Consider the following 26,609-nt stretch of genomic DNA (forward strand, 5'->3'; position numbering starts at 1 on the left):
AAAGATCGAGCTCGATTGCAATTTTGGAGAATTCTCCAGGTGAATTTCCCTCGTCCTCTCGTTCATTTTGAATATAAAAATTCTCAACACCGAGTGATAAATCGAAGGACAACCTCTACCAGTCCCCGAGCTAAACTGATTCGAACTCATCGATCCCCAAGTCCTCCCCATTAAATATTAAAATTATCACTGTTTATTCTCTCCACACGCGAATTACCGATTATTTATTCCCCAGAGTCGACCCTTCAACCACCAGGAAACGGGAAAATCGGAGAAAAAAAATGGAAAATAAAAATAAACGACATAAAAAAGTATGAATTTTTTATTATCAATCACCGGGTGATAAAATCCTAAAATGGTAAAAGTAAAAATATGAGCAGAAGAAACATAACATCATTACAAAAAACACAAGGAATAATTACGGGAATAAGTAATGGATATTGACTAACACTTGAATAGATCTGATTTATCACAATTCAAAGATAAGCCTGCCATCCGTAAAATATGCGTGATAGATTTCCAGGATCTCTCGCCTGCTGGATGAGCCTCTCCACCTGTCCTGCGATACTCGTGGCAATTCCCTCCTCAGTCCCATGTAGCTTCTGATCAATCCTCAATAAAGCCCTCTCCGCCATTTTATTAGTGGGCCTGACATCCTGGTCCCCGGAGTCAGTGAACCTGGTGGAGTCCTCGCTCTGCATCTTGTACGCCTTGTACGGTGAGATACTCCAGGAGAAGAGAGGATCGTAAATAAGTACCTGGAGCAAAGTGATAATCATCTCCCTCCTGTCCCTGAGAACACTCATGGTCTCCTCGCAGCACCTCCTCATAACGCCCTCAACACCGGAGACACCCATGGCAGCCTCCAGCTCCCTAGTCAGCCTGAAAGGAATGGTCTCAGGAATAGGCAGGACCTTTCCCTGCTCGAATGCAATACCAAAATCGATATGCACGACCTCAGCTGTTGTCTCGTCGATCAAAATATTGCTGCAGTGCCTGTCCCCGAGCCCCAGGATATACCCGACCATCGAGGTAGTGGCGATACTCCTGGTATACGCCATTCGCCTCTCGAACCAGGTCTCAGGTGATGGGAACTTCTCCAGGAAGAAGTACTGAAAGGCTGGACGAAAATTCTCACATATCTGGAGATAAATTTTGAGTCTCTCCTCGTTGCTCCTCTTGCTGACAGAATCCACCAGTTTTCTGCATTTGTCTGGCTTCCAGTCACCCACGTGATACTTCCCGTGAAGTCCTCCACTCCCCACCAAGACAGAACTCATGGGTATCGTGTTGTCACACCACTGGAGAATTCCAGATTGCTGCGACAATGACACGACTTTGTACGTTCTGATTCTCAATTTTCTCCTCTTCGTCTCCTTGGAACTCTGGAACAATGAGTTCATCACAGTGAACACCTGCTGCATGATGCTGTCATTTTTTATATCAGCATCGACCTTGATAACTTGTTTATAGACAACACCATCAGCACCTAGACAATAAATCTTCTTCGGTGCATTGACACCCCCCAGCGTCTCGAAGACCTCCTTGAATCCCCTGATACCCACCACCTGGTAATTCCCGCCAGGTTGTACCTTCAAATTAATAGTCGGTACCATACACCTCTCGAATCCCTTAATCCTGAGGATCTGCTGTCCCGTAGGAATCCTAGCCTCCACTCCCGATCTATTCTTATCAGAGTAATAAGCCAACATCATCAGGGCCTCAGCTGTCCTCGTCATCTCCTCGATGATCCCCCGGATATCAGTCCTCTCGAGTTTCTCAAGAATTCTTTTAGCTGCGAGAACCCTCACAGGTGCGACAGCCGTCTTCTTCTTCTGAAACTCATTATCCTTGTTCGTATTCCTGAGTGACAGTAACACAGGCAGCACATGATGCGGATGCTCCCTCGCGCACCTCTCAACCAATGAATTAATCATCTTGGAGAAGTAATTGCCCTCAAGACTCACGTGCGGTGCGAGCTGCGGTATCAGGGGCACGAATTTGTGCGTTAGTATCAGGTGGAGGTGGGACTCAAGGATGGAGTTGACCTCGTCGCGGTCCATATTTTTGAACCAGAGTGAGACCAAACGAAACACCAGGAAGTTGTTGTAATCACCATCAATGAGAATTCTGCAGTAATATTTAACGGCGAGCTTGAGGTACGTGCTCTGCTCCCTCTGTATTTTTTCATACTCAGCAAAATCATTTTTATCAGTCCTCTCATTTTTATTCATCGCGGAGATGACGTTCTTGTCACCCTGCTTAGCCCTGAAATTTCCCTCCCTGACGAATCTCGCGGTCTGCTGGAGACTCTCAAATAAAGGTGTCTTCATGAATTCCGTTATGTGCTCGTACTGGGCATCAGCAAATTGCGCCAAAGCAGCCCTAGTATCGTTTAAATGCCTGAAGTCTTCACTCGTCTGTGATTGAATCGATTGGATAATATCGATGGACTTCTGGTAGTGGTCCTCAACGACCTGGGGCCCCTCTGATTTGGTCTCAGCCATCCAATTGCCCCAGAGTCTCAGGCCCTGTGACAGAAGTCTGGGATCAGTGCCTCCAGGTTTAGCAATGAGATTCCTGAGAAGAAATCTCGCCATCGTCTGGTCACCCCTGGTCCATGCCAGGACGGCCTCCCTCAGATTCAGACTGTCCCTCATATCCTCGGTGAGATCGGGGGTCCTCCCCAGGGACTCCAGGGCTCGACCTGCCAGGTGTAGGTGCCCCTGTGCCTGCGCCACTCGTGAGAGCTCCAAATAAGTCTCGACAATTGAGTTCTTCAAAAAAGGATCGTCCCTCGTGCTGTAGCCAATTTTGAAGAGGGCAATTCGCTGCGAGAGGATTGGCTCGATGTACTGGAAGTCATTGATGTTGGAGAGATTCTGCTGTCTCCAGTCGGTTATCACCTCTGGCCAGTGCTCGATGCTCTTCTCGTTGAGCTCCTCGAGCTCTCGCAACATCTGGAGCTTCAGGAGTTTTGGATAGACTGTTTGACTGCACTCCAGACTGGTATTCCTCAGGGAAGAGATTATACTGAGTCTAGCTCTCTCCAGGGAGCTCCTCACACCACTCGTGTCCCTCTCCTGGAGGTATTTCAGGGAGTGGTAGTGATGGTACTCGTAATCCGTTGTGCTGGATTTTGATAGCATTCCCCAGTTAGAGAGACGCCAGGCTGTCTCGTACATGTACTCCTCCACGTTCTCCTCATTCTTTATCGTGCTGAGGTACTTACTGAGGAGGTAATCCAGTCCTGTCTGCTGGAGGGCAGTTATCATGCCCCTGGAGCATGGAAATCCCGAGCTGAGCTCGACATCCTGGGCAGTCATGGCGATGTCCCACTGGTTGAATTGCAGGTAGTGCTGGATTCTCGAGGATTGGGACTTGAGATGGGACTGGCCACAGCCGTGAATTGAATCAGGATCGCCGATCTTCAGATATGCCTCACGTAAGATCTCCTGGAGGGCTTTACCCTCACTCGGGCACACCTCGCAGAGCCCATCGATCAGGGAGGTCGTGGCACATTGACGTAGGGATCTCTTCATGGTCTCTGAGGACAGCTCGGCGTACAGCAGGGATGTGAAATAAGCTGAGCAGTACTGCGCTGCTTTTGCTATAGGGAGATAATTCAACTTTGACTCGAAATTCGAAGACGATTGAATCCGCAGAAAGTTAACGACCTTCAGCATGCACCTTACGGACTCGTGACTGAACGCCTCGACTCTCAGACTTCCCTGGGACATCGTCTGCTCGATAGAACATGCTGCCTCAAAATACCCCTCGAAGAAGCTGTTGATACACTTGCATACAAAATCCAATAACTCATCAGCAGTGCTAATTAGCAAGAAAATCATCCTGGGGAGAATACTTTCACAGAATTCCACGTCAATTTTGCAAACAGGTACTAGAGCGGAGGTGTACAGTCCCTTGAAGCAATTGATAATTGCACAGGTGAGCTTCCTGATCCATGAGACATAGGATTCGCCACCCTCGCCCTTCCAGATCTCATCCCCATGGACAAAACATATGGCACAATTCTCCTCATCGAGCTCCACCGTTCTCGTTCTATTGTTAGCCCTCACGAGGAAAGGACGAGTGTTCCTGAGGATCGTCAGCATTGAGCTAGTGATACTAGGCTTTCCCAGGTCTTTCCTGAATTTCTTGATGATCTGCTGTCCCCAGGGGGAAGAGAACACCTCATAGAGAGCATCAGCTGCTGCCTCCCTGAGCTCCAAGCTGTCCTCGATCAGTCGATCTGACAATTTCGAGATAATCGTCTCTGTCAGGACGTCGATGGCCTCTGCACTCTCCTGGAGGTGTCCCTCCTCAGGGTGCAGAATCATCGTCGTGAGATCGGTTGGGCCCAGCTCCCCTAAACACCTGGTGGCCTCGAGTCCAATGCTCACGTTCGAGGACTCAGTGAGTTTTATCAATCTGTAGGTCAATCTGTGAAGAACACTGGAGGTGCAGTCCTCGGCGAAACCCCTGAGCTCCTCCAGGTCCTTGTACATCCTCTGGAGCTCGTCCCTGTTCTCCCCTAACTGCTTCCTCAGATGGACAATCCCCTCTACACTGCAACTCAGAGTTTTCTCCTGAGCGGAATTCAGAAAGTGTTCCATCTCAATTTTTAGTGACCACGTCTTGTGGGTTTTCTTCAGGGAATTGTACACTCCGCGAATTTCATCGAATTCTTGGGAGTTCGGGAAAACCCCGAGGATCCTTATGGATTCCTGGAGAACCTCTGTACTTTCCACGACCAATAGTTTGAGGATTTTTATTGCTTTCATCTTGGAGGATTGTACCATCGAGATGAGATTCGTCGACAAGTAATTGAGAATTCCAGAAACCTCCCTGGACCTCGAGGGCAGCAGCTTCTTCAGGAACTGGTGCAAAAAATCGAAGACAATGTCGAGGAAAAGCTCGTTGGTGTCGTGGAGGAGGTGAATGAGTGTATAGGAGACGTCTCTGACAACGAAAGTCGACATTTCGTTGAAGTATTCTTCAGAAATCTCAGACATCAGCTGCTGGCAAAAAAAAGAGTAGTGATGGAAGGCCTTGAGCCTGTATTCCACCATTGTCTGATCGTGAATGCTCTTGACGAGGGTCGAGAGGATCCTCTGTACCATCTCAGGATGCTTGACGATGAGATACTGCACGAGGGATCCCTTTTCCCCCATCACGCACATCTGCAGTTGCTCCAGTGCCTTGACGATGATGTCGTAACGAAAATTAGGGACAATCATCTTCGGGAAGTAGACAGGCACCTGGAAAACGTCCTTAAAGTGCTCCCTGTCGTGAAGCCTTTGGAGTAGATCCAGAACAACTTCTGCCAGCTTCTCCTCGAGTAGCTCTGAAAATTGCCTGACGTGCCTGAAACTCCCAGAGTTCTCCCTCAATTTCACATAAATCTCGTCGACATAGAGAGATTTTTGTCTGACCATTGCAGCCAGCATCCAGGAGAGAATTCCTGGAAAGTTGTCCTCGATGGCTTTGGCGAATGATACCCCCAGGTTCTTGCAGAGGACCTCCACTTTATGGAACTCCTGAATCTCAAGTTTAATCAGGATGAAGATACCGATGTGATTCTCATAAAATTCGACCTCCGACGAGCAGTTTGTCATCATCCAGAAGTCCCCCATGGACACCCCCTCCTGCATCCCAGTCTTCATCAAATCGTAGAGATTATTCCTGATGAGGGTGAGACGCTCTTTCTCCCTGGGAATAACAGCTGCGAAGAGTTTCTTGATGAGATTGATATCTAGATTTCGATTCGTGTGGAGTCTGAATATGAGATTGAGAGCCTGAGGATGAAATATTCCACTGGCGTGAACGACAGTCCCCAGGAGGTAGAGGGCAGTAACTGTTCTGTTGGTGAATTCGTCGTCCTGGGGAGTTCCAGTGAGGTTTTGGTTCACCACAAAAATACTCTTCGTATCACTCATCACGATCTCCTCGATCCTCTCGAAGAGGCTCTTCTTGTGGGAGATGTGGACTTCATCCGAGGAAAACATGAGGTGAAGGATCCTGAGGGAGTACAGGCGTACGAGGTAGAGGTCCGAGCCAATATACCTGAAGAGTTCATTCGGAGGCATCAGGCGAGGGCTGGAGGAAGGTTGGAGCTTCATGATCCTGTGGGCGGCCTCCAGGAATGTCGTCTGGATCAAAGGCCCTGAGTACCCCTTATCCCTGGGCTTGACTGACGCTTTGAGAACCCCCAGAAGTCCCTCGTAATCAATATTCGTCCTGGAGAACAGCTCGACGAACCCTGGTAGCAGCTCCAGAATGCCCTTCACCCCGTGGAAGTCCTTATCCCACAGTTGAAAGAGATCCAGAATGAAATTGCCGATAAAGGCGAGCAGTCCCTCCAGGAAAAATTCTCGTGGAGTTCGCAGGATTGATTTCAAGAGGGCCAATCCCTTCCAGAGATTCACCAGGAGTTTTGTCTTATATATTTCCTTCTGCAGAAGATTCTGTAGGACCTTTATCTGTCGTTCAGACACTGGACTCCCTGTCTGCAGGAGGGAGAAGGCTGTGAGGACCTGGTGAGTGCCAATCGTTATCTGCGAGTGCTTTCCCTCCGGGGTAATCTGCACTTCGAAGATCCTCTCGTAGTACTTGATCCCCAGCTGCCTGGACTCGCTCGGTTCACTCTCCTCCTCGAAATTCAGCATTAAAAAAAGATTCGTCAAGAGTTCCTTTGGCGTCTCCAAGACGATCTTAGCGATTCTCTTGTGGTATCTCGACGAGAACAGAGTCACCAGAGCCCTGATCACCCCAACGACATGTGCATTATCTCGCTCCAATTTTTTATTTGCGCACATCATCTCCAAGACATCAAAAAAATGAATGGAAAACTCGGAGATCAAGCTCTCAAGTTCCTGGGACTCCACCTCCAGCTCCAGGAAATTTGATAAACACTTTGCCACGAGCGTGAGTCTCGATATTATCAAGGTGACGTCATCGGGGAGTTCCCCAGGGAAGTCTAGGAGTTCTGTAATCATTCCCAGGCAGAACTGAAAGTTTCTCTCTGCAATCGACAGCTTCAGGGGCTCCGACTTTTCACCTGGTCTCGACATCTCCTCGTTGAAGAGGTCGGTCTCAAAATTAAGAGAGAGATGACACTTCTGGATGGAATCGATGCACCTCCGGTCGTCCTCGTTGAACTCCAGAGCGTCAACTTCTCCCTGATGATGGAGTTCGGTGAATCGTTTGTCCCAGGTCTTGAGGACGAGTCCAGTGACGAGTTTGCAGACGTCCTCGAGGGCATCGGGGGAGAGGACTCGGTATCCTGGCACCTCCAGACTCCACCTGATAAGTCTCTGTCTGTCTGACTCACCCTCCCACCTCCCAGAGTTCGGTTTCGAGTCCTCCAGGATGATAACATGATTGCAGAGAACGATGAGAGTCTGGACACTCGAGTTGGACCACTTGATGGCATTCGTGAAGTAGAGATTAACGAAGGCATTGACATTGTAAACGCCTCGATAATCAATGAGCATCTGCAGGAGTTTGTGTCCCTCGATTTCGTTCTGCCCCTTTCCCAGGGTGATCAGAACATTATCAAATATTTTATCCCAGTACTTGTGGACAGTGGAATCGAGAGCGAAGGCTGAACTCCTGGAGATCTGAATAAGAATGCGACCCAGGAGGCAGAGGGTGTCCATTACCCTAGGCTCCTTCGTCGACTCAATAAAAAGTTCACTCGTGAGCTTCAGCATCTGATGAAATTCCCGAAATTTCAGGGTCTCTGGATATTTCCTGAGAACTTCAGTGACCAGCTGAATCACTGGCCACCGATTCTCCAGGGTTTTCTTGGTGAAGTCAGCATCGAAAAGGTCCAGCAGGGTCTGCATACTGTGAGCGATCTTTCGACGTTTCATCTGGGGCCCCAGCTGTTGCTCCTCCTCCAGGGCCCCAGACTCAATGTCTTCGTGTCTGTAAGCCTCGTCGACGACCACCTGATGAAGAACCTCAGCCCCGAGAGCCAAAAATCCCCTGTCCAAGAGACGAGGCACCAGCTCCCTGAAGATGGTGTTCAGAATCGTCAGCATTATCCTCCTCCACAGGCCCCAGCTGTTCGCAAATGAATTAGGAGTCTCTGTGGCGCCCCTGGGGTGATGCAGGATAACAATATGATACAACAAATCGTCTCGCTCCTGACCCCCGGTCGCCAGGACACTCATCACCGAGGGCAGCAGATTCTCCGTGAATTCACACAGAGTTCTTCTGTTCTCCGTGCCAATCTCCTGGATTATCATCGTCAGGAGTCTGTACGAGGGGTTTAGATTGGCCGAGGGATTGCTGACGACGTCCTGGAAGAGTTTCATGATGAAGGGCAAAAGTTTCAGGACCTCTTGGTGAAAATTACCCCTCTGACAACCGTAGAGGACGATTTTCTGGAGTACTCCGATGATAATTGATTTCGTGGAGTTCTCTGAGGTGAAGAGGTCCAAGGACACCTTCAGAAGACCTCTCCAGTCATCGAGGGTCATCTGGGCTCTGTACAATGGGTTGGAGAGGATGCAGTCTCCTAGGGTAATCATGTACTCGTCGTGGTGCTGGCTGTAGAGACTAGATGTCAGGATTTCGAGGACCAGGGACATTATTGTGGGAACTTCCAGGTAAATACATGTCGGGGTGCTGGCGTATCGCAGGATCAGGGTCACCAGTTTGCAGCAGAGGGCCTGACGGCTCAGAGCTGGTCTTGTGAGGTCTTTTGTTTTTGATGTAAGGCTCACCAGGCACTGGTGACACCGCAACAGCAGCACCTTCCATGTCAGCTGGTGATGCTGACTCGAGGAATTACTTGAAATATCTGAACGCACTGAATCACTTGACAGCGTTGAGTATAATTCGTTTAAACCTTTCTGAAATATTTTAATCAGTGGATCATTCAAAATTTGTGATCTGTCAGTTATCAGTCTGTGTTTATTTATTTATTACTCTTCAGGGAAAATACAGGGGATGCAGGTTATGGACTCACCTGAATTTCAGTTACAGAATTTCCTTCCACTTGTCTCAGCATGTGATCGAGGTTTAGGAATAAATCCGACATTTTCGTGGATTCTTACGGTTTTTATTACATTTCAATTATCATAAGATGTTTATTTATTCATTTATATATTTATCTATTAGAAAATACAGGGACGTGATGAGGGAATTTTATTTGAGTTTATTGACCGGCAAGCCGCCGAGAGCGGAAGAATTTAAAAAATGCCAATCTAACAATGAATAAATGTTTGTTTTTATTGTTATGAATGTAAATAATTTAATAGACCATGCTTCTTCTAGAAAAATTAAATGGCGCATTTTAGAACCGACAAGGAGTACATGGGATTGCAATTGAATGCAATTGAAATAGCAATTGAATTATAAATTAAACATTTGATTGAATATCGAATATATCATGAATCAGCCACTAAAAAAATGAAATAAAAATCATCAGCTCCTCGGGAATTCTCGACCTTCTTCTTCCTCGAGGAATTAATGAAATTCCGAGGGAATTATCGAGCCTCGTGTCTCAATTAATCTCATCGACTGATTTTACCCCGCCTCATTTTATCTAATACAAATATTTATTCAAATTATAAATTCACACCGACAATTCCCGCCTTTCAGACACTAAAAAAATCTTGACACATTCACTAAAAAGAAAACAATTGTTATCCAAAAAAAAACGAATAATTTCAATTTCATACGCAATTTATTTCGGATGGCATAAAGTTTTAAAGAAGCAAGCAAAAAGATGAAATATTAAATAGAATATCAAATGAAATATAATTAAATAATGCTGTGTGATTTTTTGTCATTAAAAAACTGGGAATAATATAATTTTTGAAAATATTTAACCGAAACATCTGGGTATGGAAAATTTTATAATTTCCTCACGACTCGTGGCCAGGAAATTTATCTCTCACGAATTCCTATAGCCTAAAATGTGATCTTTCACCTCTGATGAGTCACATGACGCGTAACGAAAGAATTTAGCCTCGTATTTTTATTAATTCTGTAATCGTAGTCAAGTGAAAAATAATAATTGGAGTGGGGATTTGAGTGCTCTTAAGGCGCATGTCCCAGGGTCCGTCATCAATCGCTCACGTTCTCTCGACGAAATACTATCGTAAACCCGGCGTTTCCAATTTTCCAGTAATTTCTACGACTTCCAAGGGGATGGGAAGTAATTGATAAATTCGTCTGGTTTTTGTTTCGGTCTATACGATTTTTTTTATCAGTTGTTTGGGGGTCTCCCGGGGCGATAACGAGTGGACACTTGAGATTAGAAGTATTACAGGAAAGTTTGACAAATCAAGAGCTCGATTTCGAGGATTTTCAGACGATCTGCGATGGCTCCGAAAGTTGTTGTTAATTCACCGAAATTGAAGTACACCGAGCAGTACATCGAGGCGGAATATGAGTACCAGACGACGAAGGTGGACACCCTGGGTGATGGAGACACCATGACTGTGAGAACTCATTTTTAGAATTGTGGCATTTTCCAGGGGAATCAGTAAATTTGGAGAAAAACCGCTCAGAAATTTTTTGTAGAAAATTTCATAAGCTACAAAAAAGTTCTATGACATTTTTTCCTAACACCAGCGGTACTCGTGATATTCCCAAAATCATGGCCGCTTTCAAAATCGATTTATCTTGAAATAAAAAATTTTGTTCCTGAAATTTCCCGAATATCTGCAAAACCGTCAAATGTATTGAAAAATATCATTGAACATTTTTTGTAGCTGACAAAATTTTCCACAAAAAATATCCGACGACTTTCTCTCTAAACCCAATAGTTTCCAAGATGTCCGCAAAAAAAAAATCCCAATCAAAAGTTATTTAATGAATCAGGTGACACCCGGGTCGACGTCGCTCGTCATCAGAACGGAGTCAAAGGTCCCGAAGTTAGGAGTGATGCTGGTGGGCTGGGGAGGAAATAATGGTACGACAATAACAGCTGCCCTTCTCGCCAATAAATTGAAACTCTCCTGGGAGACGAAGGACGGTTTACAAAATGCCAATTGGTATGGATCCCTAACCCAGGCCTCAACAGTCTGGCTAGGAACATCCGGTGATAAAGAAATCTATGTCCCAATGAACTCTCTCCTCCCCATGGTAGACCCTGACTCCATCGAAGTCGACGGATGGGACATTTCGAATTTAAATATGGCTGATGCCATGAGCAGAGCAAAAGTCCTGGACATCAACCTCCAGAAACAGCTGGTGCCCCACATGGAGAAATTCAAGCCCAGAAGGAGCATTTACTACCCCGACTTCATCGCTGCTAATCAGGTGAGTCCCTCAATTAGATTATGAATTAAAAAAAATAAACTGACTCCCCAAAAACCCTCCAGGAATCACGTGCCAACAACCTGATCCCCGGGTCGAAGCAGGAGCAGCTGAATTGTATCCGAAAGGACATATCAGAGTTCAAATCCACTCGAAACCTATCAAAAGTAATAATCCTCTGGACAGCGAACACCGAGCGTTTTTCCTCAGTGATACCAGGAGTTAATGACACAGCGGAAAATCTCCTGGAGGCAATTGCCTCGAATCACTCAGAGATCAGCCCCAGCACGATGTTTGCTGTTGCAGCTTCCCTCGAGGGTTGTACTTACATCAACGGCTCACCCCAGAACACTTTCGTCCCGGGTGCTGTTGATCTCGCTTTGAAAAACAAAACTTTCATTGCTGGGGATGATTTTAAATCCGGCCAGACGAAGCTCAAATCAGTCCTGGTGGAATTCCTGGTGTCAGCAGGGATAAAACCAGTGTCGATAGCCAGTTACAATCACCTGGGGAACAACGACGGTTTCAATCTGTCAGCACCCCAGCAGTTCAGATCGAAAGAGATATCCAAGAGCAATGTGGTGGATGATATCGTGGAGTCGAATAAAATTCTGTACCAGGAGGGAGAGAGGCCAGACCACTGCATCGTCATCAAGTACCTGCCATACGTTGGAGATTCAAAACGAGCGATGGACGAATACGTCTCTGAGATAATGCTAGGGGGTCACAATACAATTATTGTTCATAATACGTGTGAGGATTCCCTCCTGGCGAGCCCCATTATCCTGGATCTCGTCGTCCTGGCGGAGTTCTGTGAGAGGGTCTCGGTGAAGTCCCAGGGTGGCGACTTCGAGAGGTTCGACAGTGTTCTGTCGTTGCTGTCGTACCTCTGCAAAGCTCCCCTTGTTCCCAGGGGTGCACCTGTCATCAATGCCCTTTTTAAACAGAGAGCTGCCATCGAGAATGTCCTCAGGGCGTGCCTGGCACTGCCTCCTGTCAATCACATGCTCCTCGAGCACAGGCTTCCAGTGGAAATTAAAAAATAATTGCAGTAAGTATGGATTCCTGGTTCAGGAGTTTTGGGGCGTGTCGTTGAATGCCTGGGGCTTGTCTCCAAATTTTTTATTATCACGTATTCAATTAAAATTTAACATTCATTAAATTTTTTTGTCAATTTTTTATGGGATTTTCAGAATAGAGTCTTTAAAATTTTGGGACATGCCAGTTAATGACACAACAGTATTGCATTCTGTTTAGTTATGACTAGATAGAGTAATGAGAGTTTATTGATAAAAATAAAAGTTTGAATTGATTAATAAATTGATGATTATTAATGGATTATTAACAGTAGATGATAAGTTGTCGTTTGAATTTTATTACTTTCTGTTTCTAGATTTTTTTTTAATGTAACGAGTAATCAAAGTACATGTACGCAAATAGAGCTCTATTTTCATGAGATAGTTGACGTTATTTGATGACCACGAATTCGTCATCGATGTGATAATTTAATGAAGGACCAAATATTCTCCATCAATTATTCCCCACGCAGTATCAAACTCCAGTATTACCTAGTATTTTTTACTGTTTATCAATAAAATATGGAGATCTGTCGACGATCGGAAAAAAATCATGTACTTGGCGCATTAGTGGTGTTGATAATTAGCGGCTAAAATTCTGTAGATATTAATGTATTCATAATAAAGAGAATTTCAAATGCTGACGATAATAATCCTGCATTTTCGACAAAGACTAAGAATTTCCATAAAAAAATATTTCATCAAGAATTCCAGCCCGCCGCAATCCCCGAATTATCAATATAAAAATTCAAAATTCCCGCGCTCGCGATGCGGAGGAATTCCATGAGAATGCGCCCACTGCACCCCACCCCCAAATAAACCGAACCCCCCCCCAAAAAAAAAGCTAGAGTCCCCACAATTCCAAAAACGATTGCCACCGTACCCTCGCGACTTGTGGGCCCCAGCCGGTGCCCGTCACCCCGAGGACCCCCCTCGAAGCCGCTCCGGAGGTGTCACCCCAAAAACTCGCTAAAACCACCGAAATAAAAAAATAATAAACCGCGTAATGTGCTGAACCCGTCAAATCGTTATCCCCTAACCTCGCCTCAAAATCGGTCGCGCGGAGTGCAAGTCCTCGGACGATAGGTTACCTCTCACCGCAAAAAAAAATCCACTGGGCCCTCCCGAGGACGAGCAACTCCCCCGAGTCGGTGTATCCCCAGGAAATTCAGTGAATAACTTTTAAAAACGCTCAAAAAAGAAAGGAGAGAGAAAAAAAAAATTCAATCGCCATATGACGATGGGCTCAGTGGACCCGAGTGTCTCGTAGCAGCTCTCAAGTGTTCAGGGCATTCTGAATGGGCATCAGCGGGAAAATTCCCCGATGCTGGCCCATGGGGACCAATAAAACGTCACTAAACGACAGGTCTTGATTCGCTGATCGAATCGTGACGGAGTACTGTGTTGTTGGGAGTTTGATATTTTGACATTTACGAGTTTGACAGTGTTGTTCTGGGGGGTAGAATGGCATCTAACATGGGGATACAGATTGGCAATGCCTGGTTCCAGAGGAAGATCAACCTCAGGCCCCAACATCGGGGCGTTCATCTCGTCACCGAGGAAATTCTCAGACAAGTCCCTGAGCTTCTGCAGTTCTCAGTGGGACTGTGTCATATCCAGAGTAAGAAACATTTTATTTGACTCCTGAATAATGTTTTAACATTGATAGGCTGTGGTTTCGGGTACCTGGGAACACCCTGGAATTTTTATTCATTTTTCCAAAGATCCTGTAATAATGATTTAAATTTCTTTACAGTTCTACACACATCGGCGAGCCTGGCACTGAACGAGAGCTGGGATCCCGATGTCAGGGACGACATGGAGATGATGTTGAATAAAATCATTCCAGAAGACATGCCCTACAGGCACAGCTGCGAAGGCCCTGATGACATGGTACGATTTCTCAGGTTCTAATTTCTTTATCTGCGACTACCTTCGTCCTTGTAATTCCAATGAGAAAAGCTGTCGAACCTTTTTTGTAGCCTTTGAGCTGCTCCACAAAAAAGGTTCTCTACCTTTTCCTCCTGTTCTTCTAGTTCCCAAGATATTGCATTCCCAAGATATTGCATTATTATGGGATGATAGAGAGATGATAAATTTGAGAATTTTTATTGTTGCTTTCAGCCTGCCCACGTGAAGGCCTGTTTTCTCGGTTCTTCCCTGAGCATTCCAATCACCGATGGTAAATTAGCACTTGGCACGTGGCAGGGTGTTTGGCTGTGCGAGCACCGGAATAATGCAGGTAGTCGTAAATTGGTTGTAACATTAACTGGTTGTTTGAGAGACTCAGGACGTAGCCCATTGAGCCCTGTCAGTCCTATCGCATCAACTAGCAGCTAGGACCACTCTCACCCCCAACGGCGTGGCAAACGTCAGCTGCGCATATCGACATCAAGTGAGTCGAGCTAGCAGCGCGCCTACATTTGGTAGAATTATTGTCTTATGAATTTCAATGATAAATAACGTCTCGTAAGAGTTTACTTGGTCATGGGGGCTTAATTATCTTCCTGGCGTCTCAAACCTCATCAATAATTATTTTATTTCAAGAGTCTATCCTACCAGAAAACGAGAAATATTCATTTGACAACCAGTCATCACTTTTTCGAAAATATTTCCGACCCTGAGGGAGATACCAAAATTTTTGTTCTCACATTTTTTGGAGCTCTCGATCGTCTCTACAAAAAAGGTATTGGCAACAATTTTGGTAGCTACTCTAGATTTGGAGATATTTCCTTAAAAGTTGAGAAACTGGGCAATTTAATTTGACGTGATTATGATCTAGGAGAATTATTGAAGATAATTAATGCTTCGCGTGCCATCCGTAAAAGGAAACAATCGAGAAGTCATTGACACTTGCATTTTGGCATTATGCGTCCAATACACCGAATTTAAATTACCATAGCCTTATTTGAGGGATAATTACATTTTTTATGTGGTACACTGGAGAAAATCATGATGAAACTGTTGCTGTGGAATTATTCCGGTTAAATCAACTCCAATAATCTTAACCGTTGCATTTGGAAGGAAATGTCAGAGAGAGTTTTTATAGCTCGTGAAATTCCCCACAAAAAATTTTTTCTGGCTTTTCTCCGTAAATCCAGCCATTACTGATATAATTGAGCAATAAACAACAGCTGTCCAACGAGGAAAATAATTCACTGGAAAAATTCCCCAAAAAAACTCAATTATCAAAAAAAAAAAAAACGTCAGAGGCATTTTTTGTAGCTCGCAAAATTCCCCACAAAAAAAAGCCTCTGCCTCAGCCCTAAATTCCACAGCAGGAAAAACATCTGTCCCAAAGTCACAATAAAATTCATAAACTCCATAAAATTTTTGTACCTCGCGTACTAAATCGCACAGCATCCCAAATCGAATCACCGCTTCGTTATAGGCTAGTCGTTTTTCAAAATAACAAAATGATGAAAAAAAATAAAAAATGAAAAACAGAATGCTATAAAATTTCCCAAAAAAATGATAAATTACCAAAAAAAAATAATAATAATGACGTTTCCATTCGCGTTACGGGGGTGTACATAGAACTAACAATAATAAATTATTTAATGAATAAATAAATATTGTTTATTTATTCGCTGTGCTGAGAGAATGGTATAACTGACGTGAGACAGAGCAATTGAATGCTTAATGAAAAATTTATCCCGATGGAAAAACAATTCGAGGAACTAACGATTCGACTTGAGAATTATGGAAATATGTCTTGATTGAGAGAATTGATATGGATTTGTTATTCTCGAGTCCCATGTAATTTTCAATAAACTTTAAGCTTGTCATGAGCTTTCAAACGTATCTAATGTACCATTTAAGCGATGCAGTCAGTGTTAGCTATTTATCTCCTCTGAATAGAATAAATTATCGTCCACTAAAATTTACTGGAATGGAAATGGAGTTAATGGGTATATTTAAATAAAAATGCTTGAACATTAAGTACGCTGAGAAATTCATGTTATGGGTAATATTAAATGCGCTCAAGGGTTTGAGATTGGATTTAAAATAGAGACAGAGTCTTTGTCCAATGGCTATGAAACATATTAGGGGGTGGGGCAGAATGGATCATATATTGATTTAATCATTTTAATTGGAAAGAAATAATTATTTTTTATCAGTAAAAACGTAAAGGGAGTTAAAATAAGAGAACGATAGAGATTTAATGCACAAAGGCAATCGCGTCATTAACTGAACTATCAGCCCACTAATTTAATGAATTAACGATTAAGCAACGATCAGTATGAATTGTTTATATTCATATCCGGGGGATGACGAGTGTGAGTGAAATGGTTTTTCGTTGCTGTGATCACTGTACGTATGTAAATAATCGTCATTTCGGGGACAATGGCGTGACAATGTGTAAATTATGTCATTGTGCTCCGGTTATATTATTGCCAACGTCTTGTCGACGTTTATTTCATTGGGAAATTTCGTGTCGTTCCTATTTGCGAGGGAAATAGTGGGAAACGTTGCTGTGCAACGTCATGTCGGGACTGTCGTGTCATCGAGATCATTGTGATGATCTTCATGATTGAGAATGATTGAAGAGACGTCGGATGTGATTGAGATCAAATCAATAGAACTATTTTAATCACCAGTGAATTACAGGGGGCTAGACCGAGGGATTTCAGCGAATATCGGGTGAAGTATTCGGTCTATCGAAAAATTATAGAGACATTTTCTCCGGAGAAATTAATTCTCTACAAAAAATTCTTCTATCTTTTTTCGATATCTCAAACTGCTCTCGAGATATTCATCGTGGTAATTGAGAGGTTTTCTTTTCGCAATTTTTTTATGTTGGAAAAGCCGGCTTTGTTGTTTTATAAATTTCTCTTGAACTAGTGAGTTTATCGGGATAACGAAGAGGAGATTTTTTTTGGTCCTTGAAATTTTCTACAAAAAATATTCAATAATTTTTTGTCGTCAACTTTCTGGTTCACGAGATATACGCGGAATAAGATTCACAGATTATCGATTCACTGCAAAATCGTTTTAACTTCTCTCTATTTTTTCGTCTTCTTTTCATTTTAATTAATCAAACGGGTGGGGTTTAATTAGTTGTAACGTAAAGCTTGATGTATATACAGGATTAAGTGATTACGATAATCATGTAATGAGAATCACAAATAAGTTAATGAAGTTTCACGAGTTCTAGTTTAAATGGAGACAGAGGACAGATGATAATGGAAATAATGAATTAAAATGTCCCGACTCGATTTAAAGTTAACAAATTCTTCAAACTAAAATCATCCATCGAATGTTTCACTTCAGTACTTTCTTTCTTCTCTAAAACATTTATTCAATTATCGATTGCATCAATTTTCCATTCTTGAATTCAAAGATCTGTGTTATCAATTGCATAATTAAATCATTAAGACGTTATAAAAACAAATGATAAATAATAAATTCGCAGCAGATGGTTAATCACAGGCAGTGAATCAGAAAAAAAAAACAGATCAGCTAATTCTCAACTAAATCAATGAAACAATTCTCTGGAAATGATACAGCAATTTCTGATTACCATTTTCCAAAATTATATCTGCATGAACAAAAATTAATAATCTCTCATATTATTTAGAGAGAATAAACATTAAACAAGCCACAACACTGCGTACAAATGATGTGAGGTCATGATTTTTATTGAATAAAAATGAAAAATACTAAATAAGAAGTAAAGAGTAAAACTTTTTGTATTTTGGCTTCAGTCGTGCCTCCCCCCCCAGAAAAAAGCATAAAATAAACCAAAAAAATGGCAAAATATTTGAGGATTATATTTTTTCTGCGAGAATGGGTGAAGAGAAGTTAAATGAAAATAAAATAACACTCGTTATGTGAGAATTGTGTACATGTGCAACTTCCACCACACGAGTCTTCAAATCTTTTACATTTTGAATTTCCATGTGTGTCCAATAATTAAAACGATGAAATTGTGAATAATTAATTTTCACATTGGCTTAGGCAATTAGTCATTGTAAAGAAATTGAATATTTATCGATTCATCAACTGATTACAGAATTTTGTGATTGATTGCTACGGGAAATTCAACGAATTTGAATTTTTCTTTTGAAATCGTTGATTTTCGATTTCGCAACTTTTAATCACGAAATTCGAGGTGTTGAGTGATTAGTGAAGGTGTTTAATGTACATTGGGGCTTGTAAGCGGCTTTGATGCTTGGATTTATACGAAAACAATTAAAATGAATATTAGGCTCGAGGAAAAAAATCCTTGAAAGCTGGTGCGCTTATTACTGATAGACTATTTGGGAGGGGAGCGGCGATTCCGGGATTATCTCCTGGAGCAGTAGTTTTAGGAAGAACTTCTAAGGAACTTTTTTGGAGCTGATTATATTTTCTACGTAAAATATTATTTCACTTTTTCTCGTGCAATCACTCCTTCAAGAGATAATTCAGCTCCAACAGAAGGTTAAAAGGACCGATCTGTTTTTTCGAACTGAAAATTTCCCCGTTAATTGTACAATTATCTCGTTAATGGTGGGACTTGCAAAAAAATGTACTTGACATTTTTTCTCGCTCATGAAATTTTCTAAAAGAACTTTTAATTAAATTTTTTTGTAAATCTATTAGGTAACGAAATAATTAATGATTAGCTGGTTGAATATTTTTCTGCTGCTCCTTCGCTCCCGAATTCTCTTGATAAATTATTAGTTGCCCTGATTTTTCTGTGAATTTCATTTCAATCAATATAATTATGATTGTTTCGATTGATCGAGGCCGAGAGAGTGAAAAAATAGCACGAAAACCCGAAACACAAGCAATGAAATCCAAAAACGATTAAATGAAATTAGTTGAAAGCCGAAAGCCCAGACTGTTTCCAACGTCCTAGCAAGAAATATTATTTCTTGGAACCAAATGAGAACAAAATGAGTAATTAAAAGTAATATCGTGGGTGTTTTCCCTCCCTGAGATACGATATACGAAAAAAAGAATTAGAAAATTGAAAAAAAAAATACAAAACAAACTGCCTTTCACTCAAAACCATCCATCGCCTTTGAATTCTTAATTTGTAAGTGTGCACATCAAATTTTATAAAAAAAAAAAACAAATCCTCACCGTCACAATGTGTAACTAGGCTTAATTGTTGATGAGCTGCGGGAAGAATAATTTAATGAGTGAAAGAAACGGAAAAATCAATGCGGTCATCAATTGCAATGAGAAGTTTTACTATTTAATACTTCAAGCACTATCTGCAACAATTTTCATCATCCGAAATGATTAACTAATTAATTAAAAATATTAATTAACCTCAAGCTCTTGAAAAAAGCCATGAAAAATGCGAATCAATATTTTGGGAAAGTTTCACCGTTATGAATCTCCCACAGGAGTCATTTTAGGGGAAAAAGTGACAAGATATTTTTTTGAGATAATTGTCTGTTCTACAAAAAAGGTCCAATAAGATTTTGTAAAAGAACCTGCTATTATTGACGATATTCACAAAAGTTTGAGAATAAACAGAATTTCAACATCGGGAAAAGCATGCAAATGATCTCGGCAAATATCTCGAAAATTATCGGGATTAGAAAAAAACATCATAAGACCTTTTTTGTAGGTCAACAAATTTCCGAGAAAAAAGTTCTTCAGCATTTGCTCGTACATCCACTCCTTCACAAGATAAACTACTAGTTATCAATAAAAAAAAACTTCTCATTCCACTTGACGTCAGCCCAGTTTGCTTCTACTATAAAATCCTTCGGCATTTAGATTTATCAAACTTTTTGTACATCGCGTGAATAAAAAACTTCGATCCAGTTCCAAAATAATGAAAAAATAAATAAAACTAGAGAAACGCAAGCAGATCCACTGGCTGGAAAAAAAATCCTTGGGGGAAAGGGAAGAATAAAAACAAAAAAACGTACACTAAATATATCAAGTATAATCCAATGAGTGGAGATAAAAAAAATAGTAAATATGTAGCATATGTATACTTAGGTAAGAAAACGTGTAAATAGTAAAAGAATAATAATTAAAAATGCGATGAAAAATAACAAAATATGGAAACGAATCTAAACACTAACTAACGTATGAATTAAACCAAAAATGTTCAGAACGAATGTCATAAGATTTATTGATGAAATAAGTAAATAGTAAAAACAATTTGTTGACAGCCGACAATATTGATGATTTAATTCATTACAAATATTCCCCTTTTCTCTCATGATTCATTTTTATTTTGTATTTCAACATTTGTTTTCGTTTTCTAGGACAGCTCTTTAAAAAACTACACTAATTGCTCGTGGAATTACGTTGACGATAATTGCGTGGTAAATAATACTAAAAGAATTGAAAGATAAAAGAGGTCCCGAATTTCCAACGAGAGCATCAGGATTCCCCCAAGGCACGTTTTCATTTTCGATTTCTCGGTTTAATACGACTTGACGTGGCTTATGATCTCAGGTATATGTCCATCCTCGTTCTTGGGGGTTTCATCCATCTCCTTGTAGTTCTCTGGGACAGGATGAGGCCCTGGATTACTCAGATCATTGGCTTTTTCCTGGACCTCCTTGAAGGAGGCCTTGATGTTATCCAGGGCAGTACCCAGTCCCGATTTTATTTGATTGAACTCCTGAGTGACCAAAGAGAGCCTTCCCAGAAGGTAGTTCAGGTTCTCGTCGACCTCTGCCATGCGTTTTGTGATTTCTCCGACCTGGAAAAATCAATGGATCAATCAATTAATCAATGGATCTACTGGGGACCAATGTCCACTCACTTTACTCTCCATTCCTCCCATCGTCGTGGTCGTCCCGTTGACGTAAGCCTCGTTCTGCTTATGGAGCTTGTCCAGAGCTTTAGCACTTTCAGTCATCTGCTGGTACATCACGTTGATCTGCCTCCAGACCTGAGAAGATAAAGAAATTAATGATAAAATTACTTTTTCTACACAATTTCTGGTTGAATTAATTCAGTTGAATCACTTGATTCATCTCCTGTTCCATCTTTGTAGTTAAATTGGCAACAGCTCCGTTCTGATTGTCCATGATATCATTGGAAAGACCGTCGAACCTCGATTGGAGGGTGTCATTGATGTGAACACTCTGGGCCTTCACCAGATCCCCGACCTCCAGGAGAATCTGGTGAACTCCATACTCCACTCTTTTCTTCGTGTCCAGGACGTGGTCTGCCATGGAGACCATCACCGACTGGCCCTTCCCCAGGTCCTTCAGCTCCTCATTTACACGGTCTGCATTATTCGCCAGGTCCAACCTGCAGGTGTCCCAGAGTCAAGGACAAATCCATTTATTACAGATTTTTCTCCGGATTTTACCTCAATTCTCCAATAGCGTCCTTCATTTCCTGACTAGTCTCCTGTACTTTAGCATCGACCTCGTGCACCTCTCGAGCCATGGCCTCCCTCAGGGCATGCTTCGTCTCCTGGAGAACAGCCTGAGTCTCGTTGTGCAGAGTACGAATATCAGATGTTCTAAGTTATTAGAAACACGTAAAAGTGAAAAAAATTATTCACGACTGAATATCCCTTCAGGGAGTGAGTTCACAAGAAAATGTGGTAAAACATTTTTCGAGGAGAATAAAATTCTCTAGAGAAATGTTCTTCTCACATTCCCCGCCAATTCTACGGATTCTGCAGATACAGCCAGTAAAAGCGAAGGAAAAAATTCGCATTTACTTGGGAAGTTGTTGAATTTTATCGGAAGTCTCCTCAGCCACTTGCTTCAGAATCATCAAGGCCTGGGTCTGTGTCTCGAGTGCAGATCCATCCTCTCTCCTCTCCTCAATTTTTTCATGGAGTTGTTGAGCATTGGACTTCAGAACTTCCAAGGATCCCTCGATATCACTGATCCTTCTGCCAATTTTCTCCACCTAAAAAAACTCAACAATTGAATTCTTCGGATTCAATCGATAAGAACCTGAAAAATACCTCTTCGGATACGATAAGGAGCCTCTCAGGCCCATCCCCCAGCTTATTGTTAATAGTCTCGAGTGCAAACTCCAGTTTGACGAGCTCACCACCAATAGCTGCCTCTGTATTATTGAGTTTTGCCATTATCTCGGAAGGCCTATTATCATGAATTCTCGGTACTTCGGTGTCGGTACGACGATTATTCGTCTCTACCAGTTTACTCCCAACATCCGTGAACCATCCGCTGAGACGACTCTCCAAGAGTTCAACGCCGTCGGCGGTTTTTTGCATTTGAATTCTTTCCCTCTCGTCTCTCTAAATATGAAAATTGACACGACTTCATCGAAAGCCCTCGATATCTCCAAATCAACGCGATTTACAAAAAAAAGTGAAAAATCATTCTTTCCAGAAAATTTCATCCCCTACAAAAACTTCCTCTTTAACTTTCCTCGAAATCGAACACCTTTCGAGATATTCCCAAAATAGTCTCCGGACAAACATCTTGAATTCCCGCAATCGGTAAAAACAAACTTTCCGAGAAATTCGAAAATATTCCCGGATGTACGGGATTCACAGAAAAGTTTGTAGGAGCAATTTTGTAGAGGATATCACAATTTACAACAAAGTTCCTAAACTTTTTTTTCTAGGTCCAGTAGTTTCCGAGATATCGGTATCAGTCCGAAGGAGCATTCATCGACTCGTGCATTCTCCTCAATTAACTCTCAATTAGCAAAAAAAATCGTTTTAACCTGTGAAATTAATTGCTCGATCCCAGCAATTCTGTCATCTAACTTAGTGAGATGGATCTTGAGTCCATCAATGGCCGAGACTCTCTTCGATAAAATACTAATGGCCTTTTTAACTTGTTCACCCAATTGACGCTCCCTGAGCTCGTGCCTGTCCAACTTGTCCGAGTTCTCCCGCATCATGTGGACGAGACTCAGCATCGCATCTTTAATATCCTCATGCCTTCAAGCAAAATAATCAAATGACTCCCTGGAAAATTAACTCGCAAAAAAAAACCACTCGTAAACGGAAAAAATCACTTGATTTCTCAATCAAGGCAATTGCGAATGGTCCTTTTCCTATGAAAATCAATCAAAAGCCCATCAACTTGATTTTTTTAATTCGAAATAAACTGGAGGATCGTTAATTAATGGTCTTACGTTATTTCTCGGGCGTCAGATCGCCGAACGACGAGAATCATAAGCAAAATCAACGAAATCCTCAGCCTCATCCTCTCTGATGTCCTCTCGGTTTTCTGGTACCTTTGGAATCCTCCAGACGATATCCTGCAGAAATTACACACGAATAAATCTTTTTTCCCCAAAAGAAAATAATTATTCTCTGTCTCAATGATAATTAAATAATTGGAAGATTTATCAATTCAATTTATTAATTATTATTACTTACAGGATTAAATCATTCGTTGATTTGACGAGACTAATTCGATTTAGTTATTAATAAATTATCATGTGTTTTTAAAATTTTCCTGTCCTCAAAATCGATGAACATTGATTTGTCGATGATAGAAGTTGAATAGATTTTTGTTTGTCACGGAAATTCAGTGGTATATAAATTCAATAACCAAATGGACTAAGATAATGAGAGGTCGGGGAGATGACCTCTTACTCACACTCGGAAATTATCTTTCTATTGCAAATAGCGAAGTGAGAGATAGAAAAAAAAAATAGTACTCGCTCTAAAATTGCCGAGCAAATTTTTTCCCATTAACATTCAGTTTTATTTTTCCAGTGAAGACTGATTGCAGTTGAGGATTAATTATTCCTGAGGATTTTCAGAGGCTGAATCTCAGGTGATAAAAAAATGCACTCGGAGGGTTCTTTGACCAGTATATTGCAGCAGATGTCTGAGGCCACATGGCTCCAATAATTCCACTTCTTGCGATACCAAGGGCCCATCAACCTATCGCACTGGTCGTTTTTCTAGAGGCATGGCTAAATATAAACAAAAAATGTTTATAAGAGGGATAGTTGATGCTCTTGATGCTCTCAGAGTCGCAGGATCTGATTTGAATAACTCGGGGCCATTTATTTCCAAGTGCATTTATATTTATTCTTCATTCATTCCTTGGACTGGACGTTGAACTTGGCCATTCCAGCGAACAATAATTGCAAGCAATTTTTAACTGCTCATTAATTCTGCTCATTAATTCTGCTCATTAATTCGACGGAAAATTATTATTTGGGGTAGTCAGTGTTCCGGAAATATTTCAGTAATCGAATCGAGTAAATCGGTGTTATAAATTATTCAGGGGAGGAAGGGATTAATTATGGGATGAGTAGGTTTATTCATCCGAGGGACATCCAAGTGTCTGCGATTAAACTCCAACAGATAACAAAATATTTCATTCAGTTTTTACCGGATTTCGGTAGCTCCGCATTAGGATAAGAAGTCGCAGTCTTATAAAATCTATTAACCAGGGCAATATCTCTGTAATCAATAGATTAATAAAAAAATGTGATAACACATTTTCCGTCAAGAATTTCATAAGCTACAAAAAAGTTTCCTAACATTTTTTTCTCAGATCAATACTTCCGGAGATAATCGTCTAATTAATACACCATCAACTTTTCGTTCTCAGGGTTTGACAATTTGTTGTTTCTACTGTGTTGCGGAGGAGAAAAAAAATCTTCTGGGGTAGATAGAGGTTCCTCTGGTTCAATGTTATCACCCAGAGATAGTTCAATTCTATTCCAATGCTTTTATCTTATTTACTGCTGATTTCCCGAAATAATCCGAAAGTCAGGGAAATTAAACACTTCCTCTTCAAAATGTCACTTTTTTAATTAAACATGGGTGATGCGTGACTTGGTAAACTGCCAAGTTCGAATGATTTCTATGCACTTCCAAGTGACATTACAATTTAAATGGTTATTTCTAATTTGGGAGTATGGGGGCAGTTCAAATATTGGCTCTTCCGGGAACCAACTCTTCCCCTTTAACGCTCTTCCATTATATTAAATAAAATCATCTCTTGTTCTTCTCTACTCATCCGTAAAAACTTTCTGTTGCCCCAACCCATTAAATCCCCCCTGAACCCCCCACATTAATCATTTCCAATTAAATCCCTCAAATTCATAATTTCTACTTCAATTCTCCCAATAATTCCTAAATAATTACTGAAAACTCATTAGCGACTGGATCTTATTTAATTAATAAGGAGTTATTAATTAGTTATAAATTGAAGTATCGAAATGAGAGAAAGAATTGAATGAAAAAAAATTATTTTTGTTGCAAATTAAATGATGGAATAATGACAATTATTTTATTTAGTGGAGATTAATGGGGATGTGATAGAATAATTGGAAGCAGCAGAGAATTATTGGAAGTTCCGGTAATTTTTAGAGATAAGGGAATTCGGGATTATAATAAATATTGACTTACCGGGATTGAATTAATTATTTTGTTCGGGTGTTGTTGTAAAATGTGGACGTTGTGTTCAGCTCGATATTGCAAAGAGAACTGGAACGCCTTTGACCATTAGGCAAGCCCCTCGGGTTTTCTTTTTTAAAAAATTGTGGCTACGACTCGTACGCCATCGTAAATTATCGTGGAGGCCTCGGGTACTTGCCAATTGCAGTAATTACCAAAGAGGATTGATTGAAGTAGAGGCGTTCTGGGGGTTTGAGTGACCCCAGCCGCATCGTAGTACTGCACCCCAAGAGAGGGAGGACGCCACACGTAATGCGGGGGTGTCCATCGAGGGGGAAATCACATTTTGTTGTATTTCAAATGGAAAAACATATTCAATATGTTGAACATATACTCCTAATGAAATTATATTTTTTAATTGAGCGCGTTGTCTAATGGGCAACGTGCTTGATTAGCACGCCGACGGCTGGGGTTCGATCCCGCCAACATTCATTTTTTTTTAAAATAATTCCTTTTTTTTAAATAATTCCTTTTTTTTTTTTTGTAAATGGCTAATTAATGGAAATGTCTTTAAAAACTGAATAATTGAAAACCGAGAAGATATCCAGTGAAATTAAAAAATTATAAATTTTTAATAATGATACTTCTGCAAAATATATACTCCTAATGAAAATATATTATTATAATGGGCGCGTTGTCCTATCGGTAACGTGCTCGGCTAGCACGCCGACGGCTGGGGTTCGATCCCGCCGACATTCACTTTTTTTTTTTAAATAATTCCTTTTTTTTTTTTTGTAAATGACTAATCATTCGAAATATCATTTGAAAATGGAATACCTCCTCGGCGTTCATGTTCCCCTGATACTTTTTCAAAAATTTTGAATTTTTCACTTTCAGTGAAAATTTCAGTGAATAGCTCCTCGATGGTCATGTTATCCTGATACTTTTTCAAAAATTTCGAATGTTTCACTTTCAGTGAA

At 41.4% G+C, this 26,609-nt stretch overlaps 4 protein-coding genes across 6 annotated transcripts; 2 read left to right on the forward strand and 2 right to left on the reverse strand.

Annotated features, from left to right (window-relative positions):
- Positions 1–304: 304 nt before the first annotated feature.
- Positions 305–9,068, reverse strand: tefu (Serine/threonine-protein kinase tefu). The gene is made up of 2 exons (XM_011312104.1): positions 8,981–9,068; positions 305–8,864 (listed from the first exon to the last, which is right to left on the reverse strand). The coding sequence occupies exons 1-2, from the start codon at positions 9,050–9,052 to the stop codon at positions 477–479; spliced, it is 8,460 nt and encodes a 2,819-aa protein (XP_011310406.1). The 5' UTR covers positions 9,053–9,068; the 3' UTR covers positions 305–476.
- A 790-nt stretch (positions 9,069–9,858) lies between these two features.
- Positions 9,859–12,996, forward strand: Inos (Inositol-3-phosphate synthase). 2 transcript variants are annotated; one of them, XM_011312107.1, is made up of 4 exons: positions 9,859–10,460; positions 10,843–11,283; positions 11,346–12,331; positions 12,674–12,996. In XM_011312107.1, exons 1-3 carry the CDS (start codon positions 10,341–10,343, stop codon positions 12,324–12,326), a joined length of 1,542 nt encoding a protein of 513 aa, XP_011310409.1. In that variant the 5' UTR covers positions 9,859–10,340; the 3' UTR covers positions 12,327–12,331; positions 12,674–12,996. The 2 variants fall into 2 exon arrangements, with proteins under 2 accessions (XP_011310409.1, XP_011310408.1); XM_011312106.1 differs by having other exon boundaries at positions 11,346–12,996.
- A 212-nt stretch (positions 12,997–13,208) lies between these two features.
- On the forward strand, positions 13,209–20,424 carry LOC105270887 (UPF0047 protein C4A8.02c). The gene is made up of 3 exons (XM_011312111.1): positions 13,209–13,977; positions 14,113–14,249; positions 14,481–20,424. Exons 1-3 carry the CDS (start codon positions 13,821–13,823, stop codon positions 14,694–14,696), a joined length of 510 nt encoding a protein of 169 aa, XP_011310413.1. The 5' UTR covers positions 13,209–13,820; the 3' UTR covers positions 14,697–20,424.
- On the reverse strand, positions 20,231–25,740 carry LOC105270886 (WEB family protein At5g16730, chloroplastic). Of its 2 annotated transcripts, XM_011312110.1 has the most exons (10): positions 25,642–25,696; positions 23,647–24,191; positions 23,400–23,525; positions 22,983–23,202; positions 22,252–22,548; positions 22,000–22,193; positions 21,640–21,795; positions 21,290–21,578; positions 21,085–21,213; positions 20,231–21,021 (listed from the first exon to the last, which is right to left on the reverse strand). In XM_011312110.1, the coding sequence occupies exons 3-10, from the start codon at positions 23,468–23,470 to the stop codon at positions 20,740–20,742; spliced, it is 1,638 nt and encodes a 545-aa protein (XP_011310412.1). In that variant the 5' UTR covers positions 23,471–23,525; positions 23,647–24,191; positions 25,642–25,696; the 3' UTR covers positions 20,231–20,739. The 2 variants fall into 2 exon arrangements, with proteins under 2 accessions (XP_011310412.1, XP_011310410.1); XM_011312108.1 differs by lacking the exon at positions 23,647–24,191 and having other exon boundaries at positions 25,642–25,740.
- Between the last annotated feature and the right edge of the window lie 869 nt (positions 25,741–26,609).

This window comes from Fopius arisanus, unplaced genomic scaffold (assembly GCF_000806365.1).
Source record: "Fopius arisanus strain USDA-PBARC FA_bdor unplaced genomic scaffold, ASM80636v1 scaffold00096, whole genome shotgun sequence".
Taxonomy (NCBI): Eukaryota; Metazoa; Arthropoda; class Insecta; order Hymenoptera; family Braconidae; genus Fopius; species Fopius arisanus.